Source organism: Dreissena polymorpha, chromosome 5 (genome assembly GCF_020536995.1).
Source record: "Dreissena polymorpha isolate Duluth1 chromosome 5, UMN_Dpol_1.0, whole genome shotgun sequence".
NCBI classification, from domain to species: domain Eukaryota; kingdom Metazoa; phylum Mollusca; class Bivalvia; order Myida; family Dreissenidae; genus Dreissena; species Dreissena polymorpha.
In genome coordinates this window covers 61,635,163-61,661,693 of record NC_068359.1, presented here as the reverse complement: position 1 = coordinate 61,661,693, position 26,531 = coordinate 61,635,163, and the positions used below count along the sequence as shown (strand labels likewise).

Sequence of the window (26,531 nt, the reverse complement as noted above, 5' to 3'; positions counted from 1 at the left end):
CATACTTGTTTACCAACATGACCCCAACCTATAAACAAGATTAGACCACTGAATCAAGCATTTTGATAGAATTATGGCCCCTTTTTTACTTTGAGAATTGGACATTTTGCTTAAATTCACATAACTTCTTTATTTATGATAAGATTTTATTAATACTTCGACAAAACAACACTTACCTGAATACCACAATGGATTCCACCCGTGCAATACCAGTGCTCCAGCTAGGCCTAAATCGAAGGGCGCCCCGCCCTGCCCTCCCTAACCTCCGCCCTGACCTTCCTAGGGCCCCCCCTGCCCTTAAATTTTTTTTATTTTTTTTTTTACATATGATGATTAATAAATCTCTTATTAAAATACATTGTAATTAATTTATTCCTCATTGTAGTAATTAAATTTGAATTGTTTAATGACAATGGGAATAATTTATTCTTACAATTATTGATAACACATAAATTAACATGCATGAGGAAGCATTCTAGAAACGCCTGCGCGCTCGAAAGTGCCCTTTTGACAAAATACTGCGCGTCCAAAGTGCCCTTTTGACAAAAAATCCCCCTGCCCTTTTTAAATCCTAGCTGCAGCACTGCAATACCCCACGCCCCAACCCAGAATCCCTGCCCCCCCCCCCCCACCCCCCCCCCCCCAATTTTTTGTTTTCCTTTTTTTATTTTTGAAAGATCGTCAGATCGTCTAATAAATGACCACACCCCATGTTATACCCCCCTCTCAACCCCCCTACCCCCTCCCCAAATTTTTATTTTTTTTCCTTTTTTTATTTTTGAAAGATCATCTAATAAATTATTGAATATGAACAATTTCCCCATGATGGCTTACGTTATACTGTCAAGCACTCGAATAGTCGAGGGCGCTGTCCTCTGACAGCTCTTGTTATCTATTTTTATTAATGAAAATGATTGTATTGAAATAATTTCAGAGATGTAGCTGACTTGTGCGTTTTGGTGCATCAGGTCAGTCCAGACACTGAGGTTGTCTTTTGCAAAGTTTTCTGAATAAAATACATTGAATTTAGTGGTTTGATAAAAATAGAAAATGCCCAGAGCCAGTAGCACTGACACTTGCAGTGTGATATAAGAAATGGCAAAAATATTTTGAACCTTCTCCCATAACAGATATCTCCCTGTTAGCTAACAAACGTTTTTTTGACTGATAGTTCAGTCACATAAATGTGAGGGGACTGTCAGGATGTTTTTTTTTAAATAATAATTATTGATTAAGTGATAAGAAAATATTGAAATTGTGTTCATTGTTATTTGAACTAACTTTAAGAAAGTATTGAAATTGTGTACATTGTTATTTGAACTAACTTGCTTACATTACGTGCATTTCAAGGATTAAGTATGGTGTCCGCTCTCTAGTTTGGGACTTATTTTGCATTTCTGGATTAACTTTTTTTATGCCGCCGAAGGAGGGCATATAGTGATCGCACTGTCCTTCTGTCTGTTTGTCTGATGTCTGTCTGTCTGTCACACTTTGTGTTTAGGTTTCGAAAAATGCTCATAACTTCTTTTGTCGCTTCAGATGTAACATTCATATTTGATATGCATGTGTATATGGACAAGGCCTTTCCATACCCACACAAATTTTTACCCCATGACCTTGACCTTAGGGTCCGCGTTTAGGGTTCGAAAAATGCTCATAATTTCTATCAAAGCATTTATTGGGGGCATACGTCATCCTACGGAGACAGCTCTTGTTTAACAATTTAATTGAAAATAATATATATGTTTTCTTATCCAAGTTAATGTCAAAGTTCTTGTTTAGTAGGTATTTATTGGTTAAAATGATGAAAAATAAATGTTTAATATATTTTTATGTTTCACAAAGTTTTATATTTAAAGGAGGCGCACAATCGGTGTCCAGAATGCAGGGTTGTTTGCTCCAACGAAGACGCTTTGCTGAGCCACTTCTGCAGTCGCCACATCAAGCAACCAGAGACTGGAAAAGAGAGTAAAATTAAGCTGATAGGCTCACCAATGGTATGACTTTAAATCACTAACTTGTGTATGCTTGACAAGCATTTTATGTACAAATAATGTAACAAAAAAAGGAGGTCAACACATGCACTTTCCCATATAAAGCTTTCTGTATCTTTTAGCAACTAATTACACGATTTTGTGTTGACATACTCAATATGATAGTTATAGCCCTATATAACTGGTATGTTCATTTTAGTTAATCTTTCTATTTTATTAAACCTGTTTGTTTTAGCTAGATTGCTTGAAAAACACAACCAGGATTATTTTTATGCCCCCGGATCGAAAGATCGGGGGTATATTGTTTTTGGCCTGTCTGTCATTGTATGTGTCCATGTGTGTGTGTGTGTGTGTGTCCCAAAACTTTAACCAAAACTTTAACCTTCATATTAACTTTTGCAATATTGAACATAGCAACTTGATTTTTGGCATGCATGTGTATCTCATGGAGCTGCACATTTTGAGTGGTGAAAGGTCAAAGTCAAGGTCATCCTTCAAGGTCAAAGGTCAAAAAAATAATTCAAAAACTTTAACCAAAACTTTAACCTTCTTCATAACTTTTGCAATATTGAACGTAGCAACTTGATATTTGGCATGCATGTGTATCTCATGGAGCTGCACATTTTGAGTGGTGAAAGATCAAGGTCATCCTTAAAGGTCAAAGGTAAAAAAAATAATCAAAGTGGCGCATTAGGGGGCATTGTGTTTCTGACAACCACATTTCTTGTTAGCATTGTCTTACCCCTGTTACATGCAATGTACATGTGGCTTATTAAATTGGAAACCCTGGTTTGCATGAGAATATTTTGCAAAACATAGTTGAAAAAACATACATGTATACAAACTTAGTCATTACTGTTAGTATAATGAGCACCTCTATTTCTGAATATTTTGATTGGATGGTTATGGGCCTTTATGCGTGTGTCACATTTATGTATGTGAAAGTGTGTAATTAGACAAAAGAATTTATATTTTTTTATTTTTTGGGTAACAATCACTTATTTTAGAGTTATTTATAAGTAAATCTTACAGATTGCATCTGCTAATCATGAACTCAACGAAGTCAGCTCAAGGAAGTGGAAGGCATGCTTGGAAAATAGAAGTTTCCATTATGAAGGCAAATTTTAGTATATTTCAAATTTGTAACCAAATGATCTTGAATGAAAATTTGATTGAACATTTGTTATCTGTCAAGAGAAACAGTTTGAAGTGAATGAATTAAGTATTGCCTATTGTCTATAAGTTAATTGTGTGACCTGAACCCTGTGAGGGATATTACTTATTTTTATACGCCGGTTTTGAAAAAACGGGACGTATTATAGTTTCACCCTTGGCGGGCGGCGGCGTCCATAACAGTGTCCACTCTCTAATTCAAATAGTTTTCATCTGATCTTCACCAAACTTGGTCAGAAGTTGTATCTAGACAATATCTAGGTCAAGTTTGAATATGGGTCATGCCAGGTCAAAAACTAGGTCACGGGGTCACTTAGTGCATTTGAAGGATTTAGCATTGGTGGCTCTCTAATTGGAGTAGTTTTCATCTGATCTTTACCAAATTTGGTCATAAGTTGTGTGTAAATGATATATAGGTCAAGTTCAAATATGGGTTATGCCGGGTCAAAAACTAGGTCGCGAGGTCACTTAGAGCATTTCATGCATTTCGCATGGTGTCTGCTCTCTAATTGAAGTAGTTTTCATCCAATCTTCACAAACTTTGGTCAGAAGTTTTATCTAGACAATATCTAAGTCAAGTTCAATTATGGGTCATGCCTGGTCAAAAACAAGGTCAGGGGTTCACTTAGTACATTTCAAGGATTAAGCATGGTGTCCGCTCTCAAATTGAAGTAGTTATCATCTGATCTTCACCAAATTTGGTCAGAAATTGTGTCAAAATGTTATCTAGGTCAAGTTCAAATATGGGTCACGCCAGGTCAAAAACTAGGTCACGAGGTTACTTAGTGCATTTCAAGCATTTAGCACGGTGTCCACTCTCTTATTGAAGTAGTTTTCATCTGATCTTCAACAAATGTGGTCAGAAGTTGTATATAGACAATATCTAGTTCAAGTTCAAATATGGGTCATGCTGGGTCAAAAACTAGTTCACAGGGTGCATTTCAAGGATTTAGCATGGTGTAAGCTCTTTAATTGAAAGAGTTTTCATCCGATCTTCACCAAATTTGGGCAGAAGTTGTGTCTTAATGATATCTAAGTCAAGTTCAGATATAGGTCATGCCGGGTCGAAAACTAGGTCACTTAGTGCATTTCCAGCGTTTAGCATGGTGTCCAAAACCTTCAAACGGGTGTATCTTGTGACAGTTTAGCACTCTTGTTTATTACATTAAAGCCACACACCTTGAAATGAAATACATGTTACTCAGTACATATAGATGCAATTTGAAAGTGTGCAAAATTGTCATTAAATCTATAGCCTAGTTAGCAAGTAATTTATTTTTTTATATTTTAAAACTGAATGTATGATTTGTATACGTACATGTTCAATTCGAGAAACACAATTATTTTTAAGTTTTAAAGCACAAGAAAGACGGATTTCTACCTTGCAACCACCAGATATATTCTAATTGGCAAAGATAAAATATGTTTCTTATTTATATCCAAATTTACTATGCCAGATATTTCATTTCAAGGTGTGTGGCTTTAAGGAATGTTTTTTAAATGGGTATATTACCAAGATCTGCACAGCCAGGGTGATATTAACCTTCAGATGTTAAAGCTTTCTAAGAATTTTAAGGCTTGCCTTTTATACTTGAAATGATAAATCATTAACATGTTTTGTTCTTTAGGAACATACAAACATTTCCCACCCACCATGTGGATCAAGATGTTTGGGCTGATGATTCTGGGTCGTATGTGTGGACAAGGTGGTCTTCATTACATCATGATGCAGCTGTGTATTCAACAACATGTTAACCTGTCCCAGCGGATGTTGATGCTCTTAAATGATGTTGAGAACAATCCAGGACCGGTACTTTATGACAAAATATACATCGTTTATTGAATAACTATTATATTTATTTTAACATTAAAGTGATTTTTTTCTTGCATTTTTGTGCCTTTTGTTACTGAGAACTATTTTATCATATGTTGGTGATTGAAACCCAGGACCTGTAAGTGCTTCTTAATATTTGCAACAAATGACAAATCATGTTAAGTTTTTGAAACATCTGTTTTTTGTTCAGTTAAAGGACATATTGAACTCACTAATTGCTAAGTTAACTTAGATGCATCAAGTTTTTATTGATGATATCTACTTTCTGTTGAATCATTATCCTTTCCAAAGCCAGAGAGATATAGTGTTGGCGTTTTCCATCGGTCAGTCTGTCAGTCCATCCATCTGTTTGTTACAAACATTTTAGGGCTTCATATCATGAATTTAATAAGATTTCAACATGGAAAAATAAGTGTATGCCATATTCATACAATAGTGCAAATTTACTTGTTTTCTTTCTTTTTAGATTAGTTATTAACAGAAGAACAGAACAGTAACATACTTTTATTACATTAACAGAGGCTCTGATTAGATGTGTATCTGCGTAAAGAACTCATAGAAAATATCAATATATAGATAAATAAAACAAAAATAGAGTTAAACAAATCATGGTGAAATCCACAATACACACCAAGAGCTATTAGTAGGCTTATCTCCATTGACTTATTTCACAGTAAATCTCTTTTTTTTTGCCTTTTCATTAACATTTCAATCAAAAATAACATTTGTGAAAAACTTAGTCAATGATTATAACTAAAGTTAAAAATGTGGACACTGTAAGTTAATTGACTTTGGCTTCCAATCTGCAGTTTACAAAGTTGCTTGTTATAGGAGTATTCGTGCAAATGGATATCCTGCAAGGAAGACTTCCACTCCATAGGACAGCAAGATGCACATATCATCTCTCATGTGGTTCAAGAGAAATGCTGTAGATGGGGAGACTGTACCAAAGTCCTGAGCTTTAATAGTCTTGAAATCCATGAACTTAAACATCTCTATGATGTGAGTTTAGCACTGTGTATGAACTGGTGTTGCTTCATTTTCTGCATATCTTTATCTCAGTCTTCTCTAGTTTTGATGGTCAAATACATATTGTCTGCCAGTTTTTTCCCCCAATACTGCCGTTCATCGTTTGCTTGCATCAAGAGTTTTAAAAGAAATTAAAACTCATTTGTTTAGTTAGAATCTTATGAAAGACTTAAATGGCCATGTTTAATACAATTGTATAACAACATATACGAGCTAAAAAAATAGTTGGAATAATTAATGTATATATGAACATAACAAATTTACTTAAAATCATAGGTCTTGTTTTTGTCTGCCACTATAAGAACCAGAACATATTTCGGACATTCGAGGATTGACTTGCTGTGTTAGAGGATCATCAGGTGATGGAAGAAACCAGGCTTTTTTCGACTCAATGTTGATGAAACCTGATCGACATGCTCATCTTGGTTGAGTAAGCCTGGGTTGAGTGTGTCCAAAAAGTAGGTAACCTGGTGAAATCTTAGGAAAACATTGTAACCAGATCCAGGTTTATTTGACTGACAGACCGATGGACAGTGGGTCAACCGTAAATCCCTTCATGTGAAAACGGTAGGGACAAAATAAATATCACATTGCTCTTCTGAGTTCATTTGTAAACCAAGTTTTATCACAAAATTAAAATGGTCAATGTATTATTTTGTGTATTTAAAAATTATGTGAATATTAAGTTTCATGAAATCTTACTGAGTTTTCTCAATTTTAGCTACTATTCGGACATGGACTGACGGACAAATGGGCAACAATGTCGCAATTTGTATACCAAGTTTTATAAGAATTGTTTCATAAAAGTAACCAATGTGTCTGTTCTATGTCAAGGTAACTACTAGGATGAAATACACAAAAAGATTTTGGTTCACAATAGGGTAGGCTCCGCGTGCCGTGAACCGGGCAACAGCTTTTGTCATTTAACATTTGTGTTTTAATGGCATAAGCTGGCAGATACCCTTTAACTTTAACGATGTTTTCCGATAATTTCTCGGAAAATACAATCTAGCAATTTTGATTTAATTTAGATTACTAAAAATTAATATTATATTTATGCCCCCCTTGGAAGAAGAGGGGTATATTGTTTTGCACATGTCAGTTGGTTGGTCCACCAGATGGTTTCCTGATGATAACTCAAGAACGCTTTGGCCTAGGATCATGAAACTTCATAGGTTTATTGATCTCGAAATAGTAAAATGGTTTCCGGATGATAACTCAAGAACGCTTACGCCTAGGATCATGAAACTTCATAGGTACATTGATGATGACTCGCAGATGACCTCTATTGATTTTCAGGTCACTAAGTCAAAAGTCAAGGTCACAGTGACTCGAAATAGAAAAATGGTTTCCGGATGATAACTCATAAATGCTTACTGCCTAGGATCATAAAATAAAAAAATCATAGGTACATTGATAATGACTGGCAGATGACCCCCTTCATAGGTACATTGATAATGACTGGCAGAAGACCCCTATTGATTTTCAGGTCACTAGGTCAAAGATTAAGGTCATAGTGACTCAAAACAGTTTAATGGTTTCCTGTTGATAGCTCAAGAATACTTAGGTCTATGATCATGAAACTTCTCAAGTACATTGATCATGACTGGCAGATGACCCCTATTGATTTTCAGGTCACTAGGTCAAAAGTCAAGTTCACAGTGACAAAAACGTATTCACAATGGCTGCCACTACAACTGACAGCCCATAGGGGGGCATGCATGTTTTACAAACAGCCCTTGTTCTGTGTTAAAATTATGTACACGTCTGCGTTAAATAAATATGTTCACATTTGAAATAAAGCTAAAAATCTGTATTGTTGTTATTAGTTATTTGAACCGAATTGCTCTGTGGGAAGTAAAAGTACTTCAACCAGACCTAAATATGTGGGTAATTAAAGAGCACGAGAAAATATGAAAATTAAGTTAGCTCAACCATTTTAAGCAATATTACTGGGTCACACTTTTTACGATGCAAAATCTGAAGGGTCCCTAGACTATGATGATTACTTACACGAGGAGTGTCCTATTCATTGCTGCCGCATGATCCTATCAGTAACGAATTAACGCTTGTATCGTTAAAGCAAGTCGTATATTCACGTTTATAAATATTTAAATAGAAAATAAAGGTTTAATTGTCGCATATCCACCGCATGATGTGTTTCTTATAAAGTGCACGTATATTCAAACCGAACAATTTTGTCCTTAGATAAAAATATACTACATGTGATCATATGTGGCCTCACAAGGCTTATTATGAATTTATTATATCGCCATCGCAATGAGATGTAAATAGTTCATACATGCACAGTGTACTTTCAACACAACCAAATCACACTTATAGTCGCGTCTTGCGAAAATAGGTCTTAATGCGTATGCGGCCAGCGTAAGTCAAACACGGTCTGCGCTATTTCGCAGTGATTGTTGTTAGGTTCAAAAACGTGCATGAAGAAGTCCGGATTTCCGCAGTGATTTGGCCAATGCTGTGGGTGATTTCTCTGAAATCAATAATTAAAATATTCTGATTCATTCATTCGGGTCTACAGGCGTGAAATTTCCCCATCATTTAATTGTTTGTTGATAAAGGGTATTTAATGTGAAAAGCTTGGTAAGACAGCTACGCCGAACAACCGAACTAGCATTCATTAATTTGATCAAAATATGCACACAGCAGAATGATTGTGTTTCTTACATGGCTTTTAGAAGAACAGACCATGCAGGCGAGCAGTGAACAATATGATTAGGTTTAGTTGCCCTAACCCTATATACCCTTGGTATGACTTGTGAGTGTTGAACTAATGTGCTACAGCATCACTTAAATACGAACATACGATAGTCAGGTATCCCCGCATAATGACATATAGAATATTACTGGGTAGATACCGCTTGGCAAACTTGAGCCTGGGATAGTCGGTTATACCCGCTTTGTGAAATTAGGAATATAACAGGTTTGATATAGCATTAACAGTACGTACTTGGGGGTTATAGGAAATACCCGCTATATGACTATCCTGTATATAACTAAATGACGTCAAAAATACAACTGATGTGATACGGCATTACTTATACGAGCATAGGGTAGTAAGGTATAACTCGCCTCCTACAAAAATGACCTGATTCGATTTGCTTTGAGAGGCCATGTGCCCATTGTGTATTTTCCATACACCCTGAGAAATTTCCATACACCCCGAGTAATCGGTTGAGATATAATGGATACACAGTTAGTAACTGATTGTGTATAGGATATACACCCTCAGTTCCCTTCTCGAGCTTCGCTCTCATACACCATCAGTTACAAACAGTGTAACTAATACGGTATTACTTATAACAGGATGGGGTAGTAGTATATACCGCTATATAACTCGCTAGTATAGTACAGGCTTGATACGGCATTACTTATATACGAGCATTGGGTAGTAGGATATATCCGGTATATAGCTCGCTAGTATAGTACTGGCTTGATACGGCATTACTTATATACGAGCATGGGGTAGTAGGATATACCCGCTATATAACTCGCTAGTATAGTACTGGCTTGGTACGGCATTACTTATATACGAGCATGGGGTAGTAGGATATATCCGGTACATGACTCGCTAGTATAGTACTGGCTTGATACGGCATTACTTATATACGAGAATGGGTAGTAGGATATACCCGGTATATAACTCGCTAGTATAGTACTGGCTTGAAACGGCATTACTTATATACGAGCATGGGGTAGTAGGATATACCTGGTATATAACTCGCTAGTATAGTACTGGCTTGATACGGCATTACGTATATACGAGCATGGGGTAGTAGGATATACCCGGTATATGACTCGTTAGTATAGTACCGGCTTGATACGGCATTACTTATATACCAGCATTGGGTAGTAGGATATATCCGGTATATAGCTTGCTAGTACAGTACCGGCTGGATACGGCATTACTTATATACGAGCATGGGGTAGTAGTATATACCCGCTATGACTCTCTAGTATAGTACCGGTTTGATACGGCATTACTTATATACAAGCATGGGGTAGTAGAATATACCCGCTATATAACTCGCTAATATAGTACTGGCTTGATACGGCATTACTTATAATGAGCATGGGGTAGTAGGATATACCCGCTATATAACTCGCTAGTATAGTACCGGTTTGATACGGCATTACTTATATACCAGCATGGGGTTGTAGAATATACCCGGTATACAACTCGCTAGTATGGTACTGGCTTGATACGGCATTACTTATATAAAGGCATGGGGTATTAGGATATACCCGGTATATGACTCGCTAGTATAGTCCTGGGTTGGTACGGCATTACTTACATACGAGAATGGGGTAGTAGTATATACCCGCTATGGCTCGCTAGTATAGTACTGGCTTGATACGGCATTACTTTTATACGAGCATGGGGTAGTAGGATATACCCGGTATATGACTCGCTAGTATAGTACTGGCTTGATACGGCATTACTTATATACGAGCATGGGGTAGTAGGGTATACCCGGTATATGACTCGCTAGTATAGTACTGGCTTGAAACGGCATTACTTATATACGAGCATGGGGTAGTAGTATATACCCGCTATGACTCGCTAGTATAGTACTGGCTTGATACGGCATTACTTATACCGGGTATACGAGCATGGGGTAGTAGGATATTTCCGGTATATGACTCGCTAGTAAAGTACTGGCTTGATACGGCATTACTTATATACGAGTATGGGGTAGTAGGATATACCCGGTATATGACTCGCTATTATAGTACTGGCTTGATACGGCATTACTTATATACGACCATGGGGTAGTAGGATATACCCGGTATATAACTCGCTAATACAGTACTGGCTTGATACGGCATTACTTATATACGAGCATGGGGTAGTAGGATATACCCGCTATATAACTCGCTAGTATAGTACTGGCTTGAAACGGCATTACTTATATACGAGCATGGGGTAGTAGGATATACCCGCTATATAACTCGCTAGTATAGTACCGGCTTGATACGGCATTACTTATATACGAGCATGGTGTAGTAGGATATACCCGGTATATGACTCGCTAGTATAGTACTGGCTTGGTACGGCATTACTTATATATAAGCATGGGGTAGTAGTATATACCCGCTATGACTCGCTAGTAGAGTACCGGCTTGATACGGCATTACTAATGTACGAGCATGGGGTAGTAGGATATATCCGGTATATGACTCGCTAGTATAGTACTGGCTTGATACGGCATTACTTATATACGAGCATGGGGTAGGAGGATATACCCGCTATATAACTCGCTAGTATAGTACTGGCTTGATACGGCATTACTTATATACGAGCATGGGTAGTAGGATATATCCGATACATGACTCGCTAGTATAGTACTGGCTTGATACGGCATTACTTATATACGAGCATGGGGTAGTAGTATATACAATGGCTGTTTGTAAAACATGCATGTCCCCCATATGGGCTGTCAGTTGTAGAGGCAGCCATTGTGTGAATACGTTTTTGTCACTGTGACCGTTGACCTAGTGACCTGAAAATCAATAGGGGTCATCTGCCAGTCAATGTTCCTATGAAGTTTCATGATCCTTAGTTTCATGATCCTAGGCCTAAGCATTCTTGAGTTACCTTCTTGAAACCATTTTATTATTTGGAATAACTGTGACCTTGACCTAGTAACCTGAAAATCAAGATGGGTCATCTGCCAGTCATGATCAATGTACCAATGAAGTTTCATGATCCTAGGCCTAAGCGTTCTCAAGTTATCATCCGGAAACCATCTGATGGACGGACCGACCGACCGACATGTGGAAAACAATATACCCCCTCTTCTTCGAAGGGGTGCATAATTAGAGAGCGGACACCATGCTCAAAGTTTAAAACGCACTAAGTGACCCCTTGGCCTTGATTTTGACCCGGCATTACCCATATTCGAACTTGACCTAGACATCATATAGATACAACATCTGACCAAGTTTGGGCAAGATCGGGTAAAAACAACTTGAATTAGAGAGCGGACACTTAATACGGACCGACAGACAAGACAGGCAGACGGACCGACAAACTTCGTTTGTGGGGGTATAAAAATGTATTAATAATGCTACTGGTATTTCATTTCTGCGTATTTTAGTCTTATATACAATATGTAAAGTTTCTATTAAGTGCATTATTCCAATTTACTATTCATGACACTAACTTCTACGTTATAAACAAATACTTTCAGATCATTTGCTGTTATTTGTAACTGAACGAGCAAAGAAAAAAATCTTACGTTTTGAATAACTAATAAATCCTTCCAACAATAAGCATTTTTCCTTGTGACTTGACTTTCACTGGGAATCAAACCCAGATCTCCGACTTACTTAGTAAGTCGGCATGTTTTCTTTACACCATGAAAGCGATAAGTTGAAGGAAAAAGCTAATCATTATGTACACAAAATATATTTAACGGATAAAATTTTTAGAAGTCTTTTTCCTACAAGTCTGTATTAACCATTTGACCCCCATGGCATGGCCAGTTTTATGCTAACACAATTGTGTTTAGTTTTACTACATTTACACGATGCTTTGCTGAATACCAAATATCTATGCAGTCAGATTCATAGATAATTTTCCACTTTTTACATATAAGGAAAACAAGATACTACAAAGCAGGGTTAATTAAATTTGGACTTGCTCACATTTTGGCAAAATGACAATTTTCCAAAACAATCAAATTATAGAACAAGAGCCCTAAGGTGCTCAACTGTGACCAGAAGTAACTAAACTATTCTGAGAGGGTGTAGTTTAGAATAATAAATGAACTTAATGAAAAATATGTAATTTGTAGACAAATATTATTTATAAACTTGACTTTGCTTATCATTACAGCAAATGTTTTGACAAACTTTAAACAAGATGTGTTTGTGAAACACAATGTCCCCCTATATGACGTTTGACCTTGTAGGATGACCTTGACCCTTCACCACTCAAAATGTGCAGCTCCATGAGATACACATGCATTTCAAATATAAAATTGCTAGCTTCAATATTGCAGAAGTGACATTACATGATCAATTTTGACCCATATATTTGACCTTGAAGGATGACCTTGACCTTTCACCACTAAAAATGTGCAGCTCAATGAGATACACATGCATGCCAAATATCAAGTTGCTATCTTCAATATAGAAAAAGTATTCATAAAATAAGCGATTTGGGCCACATATATTCGACCTCTGACCTTGAAGGATGACCTTGACCTTTCACCACTCAAAATGTGCAGATCCATGAGATACACATGCATGCCAAATATCAAGTTGCTATCTTCAATATTGCAAAAGTATAATAAAATGAGCGATTTTGGACTCATATATTTGACATCTGACCTTGAAGGATGAACTTAACCTTTCACCACTCAAATTGTGCAGCTCAATGAGATACACATGCATGCCAAATATCAAGTTGCTATCTTGAATATTGAAATACTGCAAAAGTGTACATTAAATGAGTGATTTTGACCCATATATTTGTCCTTTGACCTTGAAGGATGACCTTGACCTTTCACCACTCAAAATGTGCAGCTCCATGAGATACATATGCATGCAAAATATCAAGTTCCTATCTTCAATATTGCAAAAGTTATTGCAAATGTTAAAGTTGGCGCAAACCAACCAACCAACAGACCAACCAACAGACAGGGCAAAAACAATATGTCCCCCACTACTATAGTGGGGGACATAAAAAAGGAACACAATTTTAAATGCAACTTCCAGTGTTTACAAGCTTTTTTTAATTTGACATTTTGACCCACTTTTTGACGTTATGTGATCCAGTTTCAAAGTCAGCTGAGATTACATTGGGCCAAATGCTCTGATCATCATTCATGAAAAATGCACATAAAAAGGGCCAATTGTGTGTTAACAAGGTTCTACTCTAGCACATTAAGAAAAACTGTCATGTCCACTGGCAGCCATGTTAGTCTACAAACCGGAACCAGTTACAAACTCGACAACTGAGCTATCATTAGAATAAATATTCTGACCAAAATTTATGGAGATATGGCTAAAAATGTCACTTCTAGAGAATTTACAAGGTTTCATTATAGCCATATAAAGACAATTGCCTCGTGCTCTAGTGGATATGTTTTTTGAATAGACATAAAAATTTCGAAACTGGACTGAGCCATCATTTGAACAAATATTCGACCAAAATGCATGAAGATTGGAAAAAAAACAGTGACTTCACTAGTGTTCAAAAGGTTTCACTATAGCTTATATAAGGAAAACTGCCCAGCCCTGTTACATACGGTCATTTATGAAGTTCCACAACTGTTGTCGTACGTTAAACAGTTTTCTAGATAGTAATTTCCCACTATTTTTTCCATCAGTGCAGCTTATGATCAACAATTAACTAGTCACTTCCACTTTAAACCTGTCCACTGTAAACACAAGGTTTACTGTTTTGACCTTTTTATACTTTTTATTTCTTATTGCTTTTGAAATATCATCTTATATATAATGTTATAATGTTCGCATGTATCTCCAATTATATTCTACAACACCGGTTCAATACATTGAGCTGTACACTATAAATGTAGGGACTAAAATATGATGATAACATTTCTCATCTCTTCTTCTTCTTGTCAATCACTCAAATGGAAACACTGGCCCCTGTGGTACACATTCTTTTTGATCAGCATGTTTTGTCTGCCAAACTGAAAAAAATAATAATCACAAATAAACATTTTAAAGAGAAGTGTAATGCCCCAACACTAATATTTAGTTTCAAAACAATTGTAATGTCCAAACAAAATTAAACTAAAATACCAAAGTGTGCAAATTCAAATGCTTTTTACTTTGAGCTAATAGAGAGAGTTATACAGACAACAAGACATTTGCACATGGTGAATACTTGTGTTATTTGGATAAGGCATTACCATAATATAGTCTGAGCAGTAGTAGGACGCAATGCATGCCTCTCCAACCGCTCAACTATTGTGACTGCTAGATGATGATTTCAGCTGAGGAGCTAAACAAAAATGAGCAAGGGCCATAGTTCTGCAAAATTTGGGCTCATACATAATTTATTCCTTTAAGATGCCAATGTCTCCAATGTTGACTAGAAATGGCGCGGCAGAGACCGACGCATAAAGGCAATTTTGGGTGGGCGTGGCCTATGTGGGAGGGGCACCCCAGGGTTGGTAATGGGGCCATACATAGTTGAGATTGACCGTATTGTCATAAGAGAGGTTCAGTATTAATTTGAAGTAAATGGGTGAAGAACATTTAAAGTTATCGAAGGATCCAGAAAAGTGTCAGACTGACAGACACAGAGCGCAAACCGTAAGTCCCTCTCCTTTTTCAAGGGTAGGAAACTAAGTTTTGATAATAATGTAAAAATAATGGTCAAAACAAGAAACTGATTGAAATACAAAGTTAGGTCGCCCAAAGGGTGTTCTCATTATGTTATATGCACAAACAGGGATTTCAGATATTAAAGGGATCAGGACCATGGATAATTAATAAACCCTCATGTCAATTTCATGTGAATTGCCAGCATTTAATTCTTACGTTCACCTACCATTACTAACATCAAGAGTGTCTTGGTTTGGGTCAAGCTTTCGTATATTGTTTGGAGGCATAGTGTAATAGCTGTGATATTTTAGGAATAAAATGAACCTAAACACAAAACTGAAGCAAATCTGCACCTTTCTAGGTATATTTTGACCTTTGACCTTGTAGGATGACCTTGACCTTTCACCACTCAAAATGTGCAGCTCCATGAGATACACAGTGCATGCCAAATATGAAGTTGCTTTCTTCAATATTGCAAAAGTTATGGCAAAATATTAAAGTTGGAGCAAACAAACCAACAGACAGACCAACAGACAGGGCGAAAACAATATGTCCCCCACTATAGTTCATTCCAACGCTCACGGACACTGGAACCCCGGGAGAGTAGGAAAGCTCCACTATATATATTTCATATATAATAGTCGAGCTAAAAACCCTATTTTACTATGATTCAAGGGCCATAACTCAGGGGTGTCTGGGTCTATTTGGCCCATTATCTAACTTGACCTAGATGTTATTGCCTTACACATTTTCATGAAGTTTGGTGAAGATCTGATGACAATTGCTAGACTTATTGAACGGAAAATAATCCGGACGGACTGACAGACGGACTTACTTACTTACAGACGGACGGATGGACTAACAAACTAAAGGACGGAGCGATTTTAATAAGCCCTCAAAATCGTTGGTTCGGGGGCATAAAAACGACATTGTATAAAATGTATTGTATTTCTTAAACTGTATGAACTGTTATATCATACATGCCATACGTCCCGGATTTTCCGGGACAGTCCCGGAAATGAAGAACTTGTCCCGCTGTCCCGGAAATCTGTCAAATGTCCCTGAATTTACAAAATCCATATATACATGTACCTTATCTTAGGCTTAACTGCACCTCGAATCTGTGTATATATGCAGCGTCTCCATGACAATGCCTACCCGAATAGGCAGACTACGCTACGTGTCAAAATCGATCAATTAACAGGGGTCCTGTTATCATATTGATTGTCTCACGTTCGCTGTCAAACCGAAAAGGCGGCATTGTTTTGGTTGTTAATTGACTTATATCTACATCGAAACAAGAGTGTAACTAATGTGTGACTGTACGGATTTCAAGTTGACGATCTACCGGTACTGTTTTGTTGTATTTGTTTTATGTGATTGGTTGTATGTATTGTGAATTGATTTGAGTTGACAATCTAACGGTACTGTATTGTTGTATTTTTTATTATATAAATGTTATAAATGAATAAAGGCGTATCAACAACTACGCGTTACACACCGGTCTTAATAACAATAACGCAGTGACGTCACCATCTATGTTTAGAACGCTTACACTGAAAACACATGGCCTGTATCTAGTAAAGGAACTAGTAATGTTTAATTTGACGTTATAATAGATCAAGTATATTTTGGATAGGCTTTCGAACTTTTGCAATTAACGATGCGAAACAAAACAAAACGTACCAAAAATGCATATGTCTATAAATATCGCTACATTTTATACATGTCCCGGAAAATCGGCAAAAGTCCCGGACAATTTAACACAATGTCCCGGAATTGGTCTGAAAAATTATGGCATGTATGGTTATATGTAATTTCCATTTTACATTATCATTACATCTTCTCACGCTAGATTGGAAGTCTCTGAACTGTTATATACAGACAGATCAATCCCTAGTTTATCTTCCAGGGATCAGAAGATGTCTTGAAATCATTATGAACTGTTCCATCATTTAAAATACTGTATGAAATAAATGACAAAGTTATGGCCCAGACAAACTTCAGGTTTAAAACACAATAAGTGACCCCATGACCTAGTTTCTGACCGGGCATGATCCATATTCAAACTTGACCTATACATCATCTAGATACAATTTGTGACCAAGTTTGGGTGAAGATCTGATGAAATTTCGGGACAGACTGACGGACCGACAAAGTGGTTCCTATATAGCCCCCATTACCAAAAAGATAGTATTACCAGCAGTTGGTTTCAATGGAAATTTCTTACCAGACAAGAGGTTTGATGCAAATTGTTGTGAGGGGAAACTGGAAAATATCTGAAACAAAAATAAAGTCTTATATAATTTGAAGCGCTATATTGTTAAGTCAAATTTTAATATTTGATAATCATAATACTGCTAGCTGTCTGATTACAGAGGAGTCTTCACAACATAATGCGTTAACAGTTTTCCTGCAATAAGCAAACAGGACAAAATCAACAACACGAGTATTTATAATATATTCAGAGACAAAGATGATCCATCCATGTCTTTGGAAATAAACAAAGGGCATTTATTTTGGCCTCATTTTAGCCATGTTGATAAATATAATGGGTCATACTGCTTGGTGTGTTACAAGTGAAACACCATCAAAACCAGTGCTCCAGCTTGGCATGAATGGAAGGGCGCAGCACCCTGCCATTCAAAGATTCCAACCTGTCAACCTTGGACACCCTTCATGCCCTTTGATGAAAATGCCGAGTTGGGAATAGGGAGTTACAGTTGTAAGATCGTACGCGAATATCATTTGCCATTTAAAAGGAATCATGATGTTCAAACTTAACCTTTGACCTAGAAGTTGGCAAAGGGTTTGTTTTTAGTTGGTCGCATTTTAGAATTTACAGAGCATATTTTGCAAATCAGTGTGTGCTTAGAAGCCTTAGCTACGGAAAGAACCGCAACTCAATTTGCTAAGAACGATCACCACTGCCTGTCTGCAACAGATGACAAATGATTCTGCTCTAGCAGTGAGTGTATATACCAGCTTGTAAGACGACATTGGCCAGACTAGTGTTTATCATTAAAGTCTGTACGTATTTGTACCATTTTTGACCTCATCCAAGATATCATTGGGACAAATCTTCGGACAAAGTTTCATGATGATCAGACAATAAATGTGGCCTCTAGAGTGTTAACAAGGTTTTACTATATAGCCATAAAAGAACAAATGCAGAGCCCACTGGCAGCCATGTTTTTCAACCAATCAGCATCATGGTTGAACTCGTCCAAGATATTATTGGGATGAATCTTCTGACCATTTTTCATGAACATCGGAAATAAAAGTGGCCTTTAAAGTGTTAACAAGAGTTTACTATAGCCATATAATGAAAAAAATGCCCCGCCCCCTGGAAGTCGTGTTTTCCAAGCAAATGTACCCATTTTCAAACTTCAAGATATCATTGAGACCAATCTTCTGACCAAATTTCATGAAGCTTGACAATAAATGTGGCCTCTAAAGTGTTAACAAGGTTTTACTAAAGCCCTATAAGGAAAAATGCCCCGCCCCCTGGTGGCCATGTTTTTATAGCAACCATACCCATTTTCGAACTCATTCAAGACATCATTGGGACAAATCTTCTGACCAAGTTTCATAAAGATCAGACAATAAATGTGGCCTCTAGAATGTTAACAAGGTTTTACTATAGCCATAGAAGGAAAAATGCTCTGCCCCCTGGCAGCCATATTTTTCAACCAATCAGCATCATTTTTAAACTTGTCCAAGATATTATTGGGATGAATCTTCTGACCATGTTTCATGAAGATCCGACAATAAATGTGGCCTCTAGGGTGTTAACAAGATTTTACTATAGCCATTTATAGCCATATTAGGAAAAATGCCCCGCCCCTTGGCAGCCATGTTTTTCAAGCAAACATAACCATTTTCAAACTCATCCAAGATATCATTGAGACCAATCTTCTGACCAAATTTCACGAAGATTGGACAATGCGGCCTCTAGAGTGTTCACACGGTTTTACTAAAGCCATATATAACCATATATGGACCATATATAAATAACCATATAAGGAAAAATGCCCCGCCCCCTGGTGGCCATGTTTTTAAAGCAACCAAAACCATTTTCAAACTCATCCAAGATATCATTGGAAAAATGTTCTGACCAAGTTTCATGAAAATCTGACAATAAATGTGGCCTCTAGAGTGATAACAAGGTTTACTATAGCCATATAAGGAAAATGCCCCACCTCATAAATGCCATGTTTTTCAACCAACCGGCGTCATTTTAAAACTTGTCAAAGATATTATTGGGTTGAATCTTAAGTAATATGCATATAATAATGGAAAAAGGGCCATTATTCTTACAAAATGCTTGATACAGTTGTCTGCTCTTCTTTATAGATTGGGGTCATGTTGGTAAATAAGTTTGCAAAATATGAAAGCAATATGTCAAGGGACGTTGAAAATATTTTAGGTGGTACGCCAACTTTAACATAGATTTATCAATAATATGAATATTCAAAATGGTAAAGGGGCCATAATTATTACAAAATGCTTGATAGAGTTGTCTGCTCTTGTTTATAGGTTGGGATCATGTTGGTAAAGAAAAATGCAAAATATGAAAGCAATATGTCAAGGGACATTGAAAATATTTGGGGTAGTAAACAAACTTAAATATTTGCTGCATTTTCTAAGTGGAAAAGGGGCCATAATTATTACAAAATGCTTGATAGAGTTGTCTGCTCTTGTTTATAGGTTGGGGTCATGTTTGTTAAGAAGTACGCAAAATATGAAAGAAATATGCCAAGGGACATTGAAAATATTTGGGGTAGTACGCAAACTTTTAACATTTGCATGCTCACACTTACGCCAATGCTAAGGCTAACGCAAACGCCGGGTGAGTAGAATTGCTCCACTATATAGATTTCATATATAATAGTCGAGCTAAAAAGGGTCTTTCTGTAAATCTTAAGAGAACAAATTAAAAACTCAACAGGCCTTTTTATTATTAAATATGCTTGTTTCCATATATAATTTAAGGCCCTAAATCATTCAGGATATAACTTTGAACATTTTTTACAGAAATAAAATGATCTTAAAGTTCTCTGCAATGCAAAGTAATTTTTACACACTAGATATTTAAAAAAAAAATTGTTAACTTGTCCATGCTATTCGGGCCAGCTGTGCTCTAACTGCCTATGGAAAATCTTGATTATATATATATTATATATATATACCTGTTGTGACCCTTGAGATCCTTATGAAATGTTCATAATTCACTAATAACTGTATGTAAAAAAAATAGTATTACCAGATAATCGGGTTCAAAAGTTATTTCTTTCAAGACAGGATGGTTGGTGGGAAATGTCTTCCGACGAAACTGAAAAACATCTTAAACAAAATGAAAGTGACTTCTTGTATAATTTGAAGCACTATTCATTTTAATACAATTGTGTTTTGACAGCCATAGAGCCTAAAAATTAAAAGTAGGTCAACAAAACACAAAATGAAATCCAATGCATCACCAAATCTTCAACATATCCAATTAATAAAATTAATTTTTATATATAGACGGTTTTGATACATGGCACAACATCAGGGGTGTCAAATGTCCCAAATTTGAAATCCTTATGATAAAGTCTGGAGTCTGAGGCTGTAGGTCCCTTACAAGTAGAGCCCCCCAAAGCCATAGTTCATTGTTCTTTTTATAGTCTTAGTTGCTATTTCTGGTGAGTAAAATGCAAAATATTATAAGCCAGACCACCAGTAACACTCGATGTGTAATTGTCATTTTATATAAATGTTATGAAGAACATCGATAACAAGGGCTGTTTGTAAAACATGCATGCCCCCTATATGGGCTGTCCGTTGTAGTGGCAGCCATTATGTGAATACGTTTTTTGTCACCGTGACCTTGACCTTTGACCTAGTGACCTGAAAATCAATAGGGGTCATCTGCGAGTCATGATCAATGTACCTATGAAGTTTCATGATCCTAGGCAAAAGCATTCTTGAGTTATCATCCGGATTTTTTTTTACTGTTTCGGGTCACCGTGACCTTGACCTTTGACCTAGTGACCTGAAAATCAATATGTCATGATAAATGTACCCATGAAGTTTCATGATCCTAGGCGTAAGCGTTCGTGAGTTATCATCGGAAACCATTTAACTATTTCGGGTCACCGTGCATTTGGCTTTGACATAGTTACCTCAAAATTAATACGGGTCATCTGCGAGTCATGATCAATCTACCCATAAAGTTTCATGATCCTAGGCATATGTGTTCTTGAGTTATCATCCGGAAACCATTTTACTATTTCGGGTCACCGTGACCTTAACATTTGACCTACTGACCTCAAAATCAATAGGGGGTCATCTGCGAGTCATGATCTATCTACCTATGAAGTTTCATGATCCTAGGCGTATGCGTTTTTGAGTTATCAATCGGAAACCATTTACTATTTCGGGTCACCGTGACCTTGACCTAGTGACCTCAAAATCACTAGGGGTCATCTGCAAGTCATGATCAATCTACCTATGAAGTTTCATGATCCTTGGCATATGCGTTCTTGAGTTATCATCCAGAAACCATTTTACTATTTCGGGTCACCATGACCTAGAGCTTTGACCTAGTGACCTCTAAATGAATAGGGATCATCTGCGAGTCATGATCTATCTTCCTATGAAGTTTCATGATCCTAGGCCTAAGCGTTGTTGAGTTATCATCCTGAAACCACCTGGTGGACGGACCGACAGACCGACCAACCGACATGTGCAAAGCAATATACCCCCTCTTCTTCGAAGGGGGGCATAATAAATGTTAATCCACTAACCATACAGTAAAACAACTGTCCAAAAATATATCCAGATATGTCTTTTGCAAATGAAATAATATATGCACTTAGTTTGACAGCAGAAAATGGAAATTTAATGATGGGGGACATATGCTACATTTTGTAGTATGTAAGATTTCTGGAAAGTAGCCAAGAGGTTAGGTCAGTTACCTTTTATGTCCGTGTCAGCGGATAACCAATCAGACAATAATAAAACAAGGGACAAAATTGTCACAAAACCAGGTTTTCAATGTAGAAAAAAGTCTGATAGAGGGAGACAACTCAAACTGAACTGATTGTTAATAATTAACCCCCTTTGTTTCAAAATAAATATATTTTTAGTTGTGGCGACCTTGACCTTGGAGATATTGACGTAATTCTAAAGTGCAATCGTCCCACGATGGTGAACAAATATGCCAAATCATTTTTAAGTCTCACAATGAATGACATAGTTTTGGCCCGGACAAGCTCTTTTATGGCCATTTTTGACCTTTGAACTCAAAGTATGACCTTGACCTTGGATATATTGACGGTATTCTTTTGAGCGACACACCGTCTAATGATGGTGAACAAATGTGCCAAATGATTTTAAATTCTCACCAAGAACCACAACGTTATGGCCCGGACAAGCTTGTTCCGTCCGCCCGCCAGCCAGCATTTGCCAATCTAATAACCCGTTTTTTTCTTTGGAAAACCTTGTTAAAAAGACCAGGAAAAATCCATACTAAGCACACATGCCCCGCAAGCCAATGAAGCAATTACAATATTTGTTCACACCCCCTTAAAACAAATCATCGGATTTACACTGATCTAAAATTCAATCCTGAATGGCTCAAATCGGGATTTCCAAATAATCCGGACAATTAACACCCTTGCAACATGCATGGGTTGCTAAGTTACTAAATGTCCTACATATAACAAATTCAGAATTTGTGTACCATCCCACTCACATAAATAGCAATTGCAAGATGATGTCCATTACAAACCTGTTTGTTATCATTCTGACCTTTTTGTACTTCTATAGTTTTTCAAATTTTAATGTGATTAAAGTGCAAACACCTGATTATAGAAGGTATACCTAAGATCATATTGCTTGCCATGAGTAATAATCCAACAGATTGGCTTTGTTTGTATGCCAATAGATAGAGATTGCACATTATTTTTCAATATGTGGTTATGGACAACTGTAAACATTACTTCATGTATTTTAAGGGGCCTTTGCATTTTTTGGTAAATTGACAAAATAAAACAAGAGCTGTCACCATAGGATGACTTATGCCCCCTATAAATGCTTGATAGAAGTTATGAGCTTTTCCGAAACCTAAACACAGATTTCGAAACCTAAACGCGGACCCTAAGTTCAAGGTCACAGGAGTCAAAATTTGTGTGCGCATGGAAAGGCCTTGTCCATATACACATGCATACCAAATATGAATGTTATATCTCAAGGGACATAGAAGTTATGAGCATTTTTCAATATCTAAACGCAGATTTCGAAACCTAAACGCGGACCCTAACTTCAAGGTCAAGGTCACAGGGGTAAAATTTTTTGTGCGTATGGAAAGGCCTTGTTCATATACACATGCATACCAAATATGAAGGTTATATCTCAAGGGACATAGAAGTTATGAGCATTTTTCAAAACCTAAACGCAGATTTCGAAACCTAAACGCGGACCCTAAGTTCAAGGTCACAGGGGTAACAATTTTTGTGCGTATGGAAAGGCCTTGTCCATATACACATGCATACCAAATATGAAGGTTATATCTCAAGGGACATAGAAGTTATGAGCATTTTTCAAAACCTAAACGCAGATATTGAAACCTAAACACGGACCTTAAGTTCAAGGTCAAGGTCACAGGGGTAAAAATTTGTGTTCGTATGGAAAGGCTTTGTCCATATGCACATGCATACCAAATATGAAGGTTATATCTCAAGGGAAATATTAGTTATGAGCATTTTTCGAAACCTAAACGCAAAGTGTGACAGAAATACGGACCGACAGACGGACAGTCTGATAACTATATGCCCCCTTTTCTTTGAAAGGGGGCATAAAAATTGTTTCAGACTTGCACATTTTTGTTGCAGTTATGATATTTGTGAGAAAACAGTTATACTTAACATTAACAACCTGAAAATGATAAATCGTTGCAAAGCAAAACAATTGAATAATTTGGAGTTCTGTTGTCGTTTTTTGTGACACTATGAGCTTTGCTTATAGAAACTAAAAGTATAAAATATTGTATGAGCATGGATGGCCGTCTTAGCGTTAGACTTTTACTCCAGAGGTCAGTGGTTCGAGCCCAGATGATTACTTTTTCTTTTAATTTGTTCTTGTTTTTTAATTGAGCTTTTTAGATTTAATGTTTACATTTATAAATATAACGCATTTAATGACAAACTTCAATACATGCCATAATCTGTTATAAGGTCCCTTAAATACCAAGATGAGTATCAAGGAACCTGAGTGAAACATTTTATTTTATTTCGGATATATACAGGACTGCTTATTGGAAACAAAAAGTTTGCTCGATTCTTGAATGACTTACAAAAATGTTTATCAAATCAAGTAGGTTCGTTTATTCTTCGTCTGTTGTCCCATCTCGCCAACAGTCAACCAGCTCCCTCCAGGCTTGTCAGTTCCAGGCGAGTCTCTCTAGCTGCCCCCATTTTGGCCCATCTGCTTAGAATCTGCATCCAGGTCATGGCGCCAGGTGTTACTGTATTTGAAATAAAGTAGGTTGGATGCCATTAAATGTGACTTTAAACACCATAATGACAGACAAAATAACAGGTTTATTTCCCTTCAATTAATAACAAGCAAATTCATTGAATTGATATCCCCCGCTAATTAGCTTCTGGACACAAAAGTGTTATATTTGACACTCAGGTAAAAAAGCATTTTTTTAGGTTCGAAGGGCCATAACTCCGTTATTAACAGATAGTGTACAATGCCATTTGGCATGCATCATCCTCTTATCTATACATATACTCATACCAAGTTTCAATGAAATCCACCAAAGCACTTCCAAGATATGGCTCCCAACACAAAAGTGCCGGATGGACGGAAAGACGGGCGGACAAGGCCAAAACAATATCCCTCCGCCTATTGCAGGGTGATAATAACATGAATGTAAATTAAAGCCAGCACATATATGAATTAACTGCCTAGATGGGTGTATTAAATATAATTTAGGGCTGTACAATACTTACTGATATGTGAGCATATATTTACTTTTAGTAAATATAAATAAATGTAACAGTAATACTTACACACTTGTGACTGTGAGTTTATACATGTAACTAAACTTCCTTTATAATTTTATAACAGTTTTTTTTATTCCTGCCATAGTATAAAGAAGTCACTTGCTCAATAACACATTTAAGCATGAGCTGTTTTTTTAATCTGCATACATAAGAAAACATCGAAAAAAAACACAAGAGGAGCATGTATCCGAAAGTAAATTACGTCCGAAATCAGGCAAGTTAAGCATGCGCGAAATACACCAAAACATAGATTAAATATGGTTTAAACAGAATCATATGTAAAACGTGAATGATAAATTAAACATTATCCAACAAAAGCATGCAGCTTTAACCAAAACAACAGCAAAAATCAGCAATATAGCGATGTTGTTGAATAACTCGGCGAAGGCTAGCAAGAAGAGAATTTTCCAGGGGAAACAACTAAAAAGTAATGCAAACGGATTTAAATGGCTCATGCACGAAAGTTTATAATATAGCAACAACACATGATTTAGCTATAGAATTAGAATGCGAAAGATTTTTTTTAACTATTACTCGAAGATTCCTTAACTAAATAAAATATCAATAAAAGTTAAAACTTTGAGTTTGACCTACTTAGCAATCAATGGTCAAAACAACCTCGAAATAGCTTTTTCTTCATGTCAGCAATACAATTGTTGAGTTAATGTTGACGTAATACTAATAATGATAATACTATCCATATTCTCTACCTAGAATATTCATCATATTAAAATATCCAATAAATGTAGTATAATTTCTTTTCACGCTAACAATTCAAGATGGCTTACAATCGGTTTTGCTTGGGCATGCGCATTGCAAGCCTATTTGGTTTGGTCCCGCCTTTTTCTCCATATATGGTCATTTGAGCTTGTGGACGGCCGTGGACCATCCACCTACAGCTATGCTACACATAACGACATGGGTCGTCGGTTTTTTTTCAGTGTTTTTTTTCACTTATAGGTGAATGGTGGCGGGGCCCGTCCAAAGGGGAAAAATGCGTTGTTTTTTAGGAAAAGGGGAAAATTAAAAATTCACTTGTTTATGATATTTATTATATTAATACACATGTTTATATGAATATAATATTAACAGCTGAATGTTTTTGTCTTTTTTCTT

General features: G+C 36.6%; 1 protein-coding gene and 2 long non-coding RNA genes across 7 annotated transcripts; 1 reads left to right on the top strand and 2 right to left on the bottom strand.

Annotated features, from left to right (window-relative positions):
* The first annotated feature begins 934 nt into the window (after positions 1-934).
* LOC127880847 (uncharacterized) lies at positions 935-6,898 on the top strand. The gene is made up of 5 exons (XM_052428297.1): positions 935-968; positions 1,860-1,997; positions 3,027-3,111; positions 4,796-4,977; positions 5,833-6,898. The coding sequence occupies exons 2-5, from the start codon at positions 1,995-1,997 to the stop codon at positions 6,163-6,165; spliced, it is 603 nt and encodes a 200-aa protein (XP_052284257.1). The 5' UTR covers positions 935-968; positions 1,860-1,994; the 3' UTR covers positions 6,166-6,898.
* Positions 6,899-12,424: 5,526 nt separating this feature from the next.
* LOC127880849 (uncharacterized) lies at positions 12,425-14,272 on the bottom strand. The gene is made up of 2 exons (XR_008049790.1): positions 13,565-14,272; positions 12,425-13,266 (listed from the first exon to the last, which is right to left on the bottom strand). It is a non-coding gene; the product is annotated as an uncharacterized LOC127880849 (long non-coding RNA).
* Positions 14,273-14,287: 15 nt separating this feature from the next.
* Positions 14,288-26,312, bottom strand: LOC127880848 (uncharacterized). 5 transcript variants are annotated; one of them, XR_008049788.1, is made up of 7 exons: positions 26,010-26,195; positions 24,698-24,868; positions 20,627-20,706; positions 17,591-17,639; positions 16,341-16,421; positions 14,943-15,034; positions 14,288-14,720 (listed from the first exon to the last, which is right to left on the bottom strand). It is a non-coding gene; the product is annotated as an uncharacterized LOC127880848 (long non-coding RNA). The 5 variants fall into 5 exon arrangements; XR_008049789.1 differs by lacking the exons at positions 16,341-16,421; positions 26,010-26,195 and adding an exon at positions 26,204-26,312; XR_008049787.1 differs by lacking the exon at positions 16,341-16,421 and having other exon boundaries at positions 26,126-26,215.
* Positions 26,313-26,531: the final 219 nt, after the last annotated feature.

Coding starts and splice junctions, on each gene's coding strand:
- LOC127880847 (XM_052428297.1), top strand. Junction 3,112..4,795: donor TAGAAGTTTCCATTATGAAG/GCAAATTTTAGT, acceptor TTTGTTCTTTAG/GAACATACAAACATTTCCCA. Junction 4,978..5,832: donor TTGAGAACAATCCAGGACCG/GTACTTTATGAC, acceptor TGCTTGTTATAG/GAGTATTCGTGCAAATGGAT.